General features: G+C 41.6%; 1 protein-coding gene across 1 annotated transcript; it reads left to right on the top strand.

Moving 5' to 3' along the window:
- The first annotated feature begins 1,791 nt into the window (after nt 1-1,791).
- LOC117957100 lies at nt 1,792-5,873 on the top strand. Its single transcript, XM_034892671.1, has 2 exons — nt 1,792-2,127; nt 3,371-5,873. The coding sequence occupies exon 2, from the start codon at nt 3,375-3,377 to the stop codon at nt 5,166-5,168; it is 1,794 nt and encodes a 597-aa protein (XP_034748562.1). The 5' UTR covers nt 1,792-2,127; nt 3,371-3,374; the 3' UTR covers nt 5,169-5,873.
- The last annotated feature ends 375 nt before the right edge of the window (nt 5,874-6,248 follow it).

The following is a 6,248-nucleotide window of genomic DNA, read 5'->3' as shown; positions in this document are numbered from 1 at the left end:
CCAGCATGAAACTGGTTTTGGTAAGTCATTCTGTTACAGTTCCACATTAAAATAAGATTAGAGAGTAAACCTTTGCTTGGGGGGACAAGTTAATCTGGAACAAAACGAGGGGATGAAACATTTAGCGTACTTTAAAATGTGCTTTTTTTGTGTTTGAGAGCAACCAAACCCGCCAACTAACCAGAAAACCAAAATCTCCCTCCATTACTGCCATGTCATGACATCATCCTGCTTCCGCTGTACTGGTGTCCCTGTGGTCTGGACTCCTAATTCTCTGGCTCAAATAGGGATGCTCTCAAAAAAGGGTAAGTGACTTAATCCAACGCTGAGGGACAAGAAAAAAAAAGCTTGGCCCCGTTTCCTTCTCTCTGCAGCGTGTCAACGTGAATACTCTCCCTCCAAAGAGTGCAGTGATACAGCCTGACATTACCAGCTCGGATTGCCCCCAAATTAGATAGAGTAAGTTTGCTTTGGCTGCACTCACCGCTCCACAAAAACCTAGACACTGTATAAACTCCAGAAACGTCTAATGACAGACACATGGCAAGAAATGTGACCTTGAACTAGAGATAATCACTGTCATTTAGTGTTAGCACAAATCAATGTGGGGCATTTACACCAAAACCAGACCCACACCAGCGGTAAGAGATCACATTTGTTATGTATTGCATTTAGGGACGAGACTTTAAACTTTACTTGTGTTTGAAAATTTGAAGTGCCTTCATCTCGGACAAATAAAAGTACACAATTCAGTACACATTTTTTGGCTTAGGTTTGACATCAGTTATCAGACAGAGTATAAACACGTCCCCATCAGATGGTTTTAGCTTTTCAAATGTGAGAATTTGCTTCTTTTCAAAACAAGAATTATGACTTATTTTTCATTATTGGATTTGAAATTTTTTTGAAAGTGTTACCCAAACTGTCCATTGTAAAAACCATGACAGTTTTCATCCTGACCTACTAATTCAACTTTGACCCACTGTACTGTATGCCAATTACAGTTGCAATTATAATTGTGTATCATGCCTAAAACCATGGCCTTGTAAATTAAATAACTAGCTCCAATTAACGCAATTAACTACACCTGTGCTTTTCTCTCTGGCATGTCCAGATGTCTGATGGGGAAAAATATGTATTTTACTCAACTGTTAACAATGTACGCATTTAATTAAAAAGGCACTCAGCCAACCAGTATTATCATTTCTTAAAGCCTTTTTTTAATGGTAGACATTTAAAGCCATTCTAATTAGAAAAACCCTTACATAGGAACTTGCCATTTCTATAACCTAGGGCCAAGTAATTCAGGATCCTGGTACCATAGGGAGAGATGGAAATAGAAGAAAAAGGACGATGTGACCCACGTGTGACTGTTGAGGATAATACAATAAAGAAAACGTAAGGAGTGAATTTAGCTACTCTCCACTTTTAAGCTAGGAGCAATTCAGTGCACTTCACCACTGCAAACCTTATTATCTTCACCATTATGTACTTTTCATGTTATATTGAATATTTTTTACCTTTCATGATTTTGTTCCAGCTATAGATTCACGTGCCATTTACCAATATGGGTTCAAACATTTCTCCGACGAATGTCAAACATTGAACATTAAACTAAGTTCACCGCGGTCATCGCCTTTGCTTTCCTGCAACTTCCACAAGCGAACACACGTGTAATGATTTTCTTCTTCTTCTGGAGGGAGTTACGGCACTTGACGTGTATTGATCCATGTGAGCTCCCTTACTTGACGTTCCAGGAAGTAGCTACACTACCCAAACACATCCAAAACAGCCCAATCAACAGCGTGTTTAACAAAGCCATGGTAACGCAGTTTTCTCGCCATATTATGACTATTTTTTCAAAATTGCTTTGCAAATCAGGTCGTAACACGGGTTACTGTCCGCGACCCCGTTAAAGCCGGGATAATGTGTACTTTATTCGATCATTAGAACCACTTTGCTAACGTTTAACGTTATCAGGCTATCAAGTTAACGTTAGCCAAAACAGCTAACGTTAATGCTAAAGTAACTTCAGCTGGATTACGATTCACAACCAGACTGAGCCATAGGCGGCTTTAAATGTGTTTTCAGACCGTTGTGAAAGTGGAAAAGTGTTCCTACACAGAGGTGGGTGGAGGAGCTAACGGCTAGTTCTTGATTTACTATGTAAGGTAGTCCAAGGAGTTGTTTACTTTACTAAGGACCTGGCATGTTTCATCTTTCCAATTAATCATCTTAAAAGATCATTTAAAGCAAGTGAATGTTGCTAGTATACTTTAATGGTGTGTCTCCCATGTGTTTCTAGCATTAATATAATAAAATGTGTATGCAGTAGTAGCATTCTTTATTTAGGCATTTATTACCTCATAGATGGCACTTGACAATGACTGCACTTAATTTCGTTGTATCTGTTACAATGACAATAAAGCTATTCTGTTCCATCTATCCTACTCCATTCTAAATTAATTTGCTAACTTTACAAAAAATGTACTTGCAACTCACAGATTTTCCCAATTATTTATTCTAAAATATCACCTTTAGAGTCACAAGACATGTTTACATCTTGAAATCTTTGAAGAGCATTCATATTCAAATAAAACACAATGCTGGAAATATCACTTTTTAACTTGCATCCACCTGTAGTCAGATATAGGCCTAACTTGTGATAAGGGTTCAAAAGAGGAAATAAGTTGTTGATAAGCCAAAATGCTGGGGATCACCATCATAAGGCAATTTAAGTGATCTTAAAGGTAGAGTGGAAAACATAATTATCAATTAAAGAAGAGAAAATGCAGGGATGCATGTAAAAAAACAAAAAACAAAACTCAAAGTCCAACATCACAAAAAGAGTTCGACACCCCAATATGTCACATTGTCCATAAGGTCTTTCTTTGCGGAGAGGAGCAAAAATATACTTTTTTACAGTTGCCTTGATTTAATAAATTTATTCGATTTGTTATTCAGCATTTAGCTTAAATGTCAAAGCCAAAATGTCAAACACCCGCTATTTCCCCCTTCTCTGACCTGGGGATTTTCTGCTGTCTTTCATGCTTGCTTTTCTTAAAAGTAAACTAAATATTTATTGATTTTTAAGTATCAGTCTGGGCTTTAGGAAGTAGTGACAGGCATTCAATAGACTAAAAGAGTCATTCATTAATCAAGAAAATAATCAACATGGGCTATTGAAAATAATAGCTAGTTGCATCCTAATTAGCATATAAACAAAGACTTGAGACCTTATTAGCATCAGTGTGGTTATAAAATAAACAAGTCCTGGTTACTCTGACATTTTAAGACAAAACAGTAGTGTCAGTTCACCAATTTGATACACAGCTAATATTTTGACTTTTGCTTCATTTTACCAATACAGGAAGATGCCCCGCTTGCAGTCAGGTGTTTGGAAGCATTTCACCCCAGCTATCAAAGAAGGGAGGGAAACCTTCATGTGCAACTACTGTTTAAAGACCTACACAAAGAATGCTACCAAGATGCAGATGCATTTGGACAAATGCAAGGAGTACTCGGTGGTTTCGCAGCAGTCACCAGGCCCAGATGGGAGCTCCTCGGCCTCCATTCCTGTTCCCTCCTTCTCGTTCTTACCATCTGCCACTCCTGGGGGACAGTTCCTTATTGATTCAGTGGATCAGCGCAGCCAGGCACATGCTGACGAGTGCCTGGCAAGAGCTGTGTATGCCACTTCGTCACCCCTCACTCTCACTGACAATATTTATTGGAAGCGATTTTTTAGCGTGCTCCGGCCTGCTTACTGTCCGCCCACCAGAGAGGTTTTGTCCTCTCACCTCCTGGACTGTGAGTATGACAGAGTACGAGGCCAGGTCCATGAGGCCATAGGGAGAGCGGACTGTGTCACCATCGTCTGCAGTGGCTGGTCTACTATGAAAGAAACCGGAACGATCATTTATGTTGTTGCAACCCCTGTACCACTGTTCTACAAACGTGCGACGACAAAGGAGCAGACGTACACAAGCACTGTTATTGCTGAGGAACTGAAAGATATTATAAATGAAGTGGGACCACAAAAGGTCTTTGCCGTTGTCACTGACAACGCCCCGGAAATGATGGCGGCTTGGGCTAAAGTAGAAGAAGCCTTCCCCCACATATCAGCTATCGGCTGCACGTCGTGTGGCGTCCAGCAGCTCTTCGATGACACAATTGCAACGCCGTCTATGACTGCTCTATGCAGGAGAGCTGAGCAGGTGGTGAGGTACGTTAAAGAGCGGAAACTACTAGCAGAGGCCTTTAGATGCTGGCAGACTACAAATATAAGAAACCACACTACTAATGGGACAACCTTGGCACTGCCTATTAACTCTGGCTGGACTGGTGTGGTTAACATGTTCAGCAGCCTCCTGCAGGGTCAGAACTCTCTACAAGAGATGGCCATCTCACCCACACTGGATATCGAAGCATCCATCAGCGCCACGGTACAGGATGCCGCATTTTGGAAAGGATTAAGCAGCAGTCGTAATCTGCTCTACTTGATTGGGAATTACATTGATTACATGAAAAGAGAAGACGCCGTACTCTCTGGTGTTGTTGACCTGTTCAGTCAGTTAAGATACCACATCGGAGCGTCCCTGTCTGGGTCTGTGCTGCACAGCGCTGAACAGAAAGCCGTCATGGCATCGTTAGACAGGTGTCAGGAGTTTTGCGTGAAGCCAATTCACGCAGCGGCGTACATGCTGGACCCAAAGCATGCTGGACAGCAGACACTCTCAGCGGAGCAGATAAACAGCGCTTACTATGTGATTTCCAACCTGTCGCACCATCTAAATCTTGATGAGGGCAAAGTGCTTGGCAGCTTCGCCAGATTCTCAGCCAAGCAGGGATTATGGAAGGGTGCCGGGATATGGAGCTCATGCCAGCACGTGTCCGCATCCACCTGGTGGAAAGGGCTGTGTTCCTCCGAGCCGCTGTCCGCTGTGGCCTCTGCTATACTCCAGATTCCGCCAGCAACAGGTGCTTGTGAGCACCTGCGGTCACGTTTTTGCAATATAAAGGGTCAAGGGTCTCTCTCAGCTGACAGGGTGCAAAAACTAGTTGCATTACAAGCGAATCTCAACCTTTTAGAGCCAAGTGATTGTGAGTATCCTCCGCTGGAGAGTGAGGGAGAGAAGAAGGTGTCATTTCAATCTGAGACTCAATAGTAAGACATAATGAAATAACTAATGCTATGTAGAGCCAAGACATTCTCACTCCCATCGCGTAAAATACGGACGCTCGGTCAGGTTCCTTAGGCGTTGTTATTGACACTAAAAGTGTCCTTTAGCATCAGATCTAAACACGCTTTATCTAAACGCGCTGGGTCAGGACTATTCTCATCAATTTTTACATAGTTAGGTTTAGGAATACATGGTTTGGGGGGGGCTTACAAAAGGTGTCTTTACATGATAGGCTGGACAAGAACGGGACAGTTGGGTTTACCAAAAGAGAAATGCAACAGTAAAGATTGTGGGTGGGGTTATAAAATGCACGTTTCTGTGACACGCGGGACACAAACCCTGGTATCCTGGCTGGTCTCCATCTTTAATACTACGTCTTCTTCACGCTCTGCGGAGCTGCTGCTCTTCCCGCTGCTCATCGCGTCGCATCCGACGCTGACGGCCAATGACCAAGCGTATTTTACAAGTTGGGAGTAAGAGCGGTTTGGTAGAGCCGACCGTGTGGACTGTGATTCTCAATAAAAAATTTGCCTTACAGGTCAATAAAGTTCAGACTATTTAAAAAAAAAAAGCCTAATGAGTGACTGAATCTGATGCCTTTCTGTGTTTTAATCATACACAATGCATACTCAAGTAGTATTTTTTTAAATTATAGTTTTCAAATAGTATCCATCTACCTTGTACTGACAATATGGAGTATTAACGGAATAACACAAGGTCTAATCTTCTCCGTTAAAGTCTTAACATGGTGTTAACAAAACTGTTCCAAGTTTATATACGTGTCTGTTCCTAATAAAATACAGGAATAGTTTGAGAAATATGATGAGAGGATTGTTATATCTCTCTGTTAAACTAAGGCTTTAGTCAAATGTAAATTAGCTTAGCTTAGAACTAGTTCATGGCCTGAAGAAGTAACACTCTGGCACATCATCTTCTGTAAAACAGCAACTTTGAAGTACTGTGTAAATAGGTGAGCTTTAGAGGTCCTGGTCAGCTTTAGTTACCTTCTGACAGAGCCAGGCTAGCTGTCTCCTCCTATTTCCAATCTTTTGCTAAGCTTACCGT

This window comes from Etheostoma cragini, chromosome 14 (genome assembly GCF_013103735.1).
Source record: "Etheostoma cragini isolate CJK2018 chromosome 14, CSU_Ecrag_1.0, whole genome shotgun sequence".
NCBI classification, from domain to species: domain Eukaryota; kingdom Metazoa; phylum Chordata; class Actinopteri; order Perciformes; family Percidae; genus Etheostoma; species Etheostoma cragini.
The sequence above is the reverse complement of the archived record's forward strand: the minus strand, read 5'-3'. Positions and strand labels throughout refer to the sequence as shown.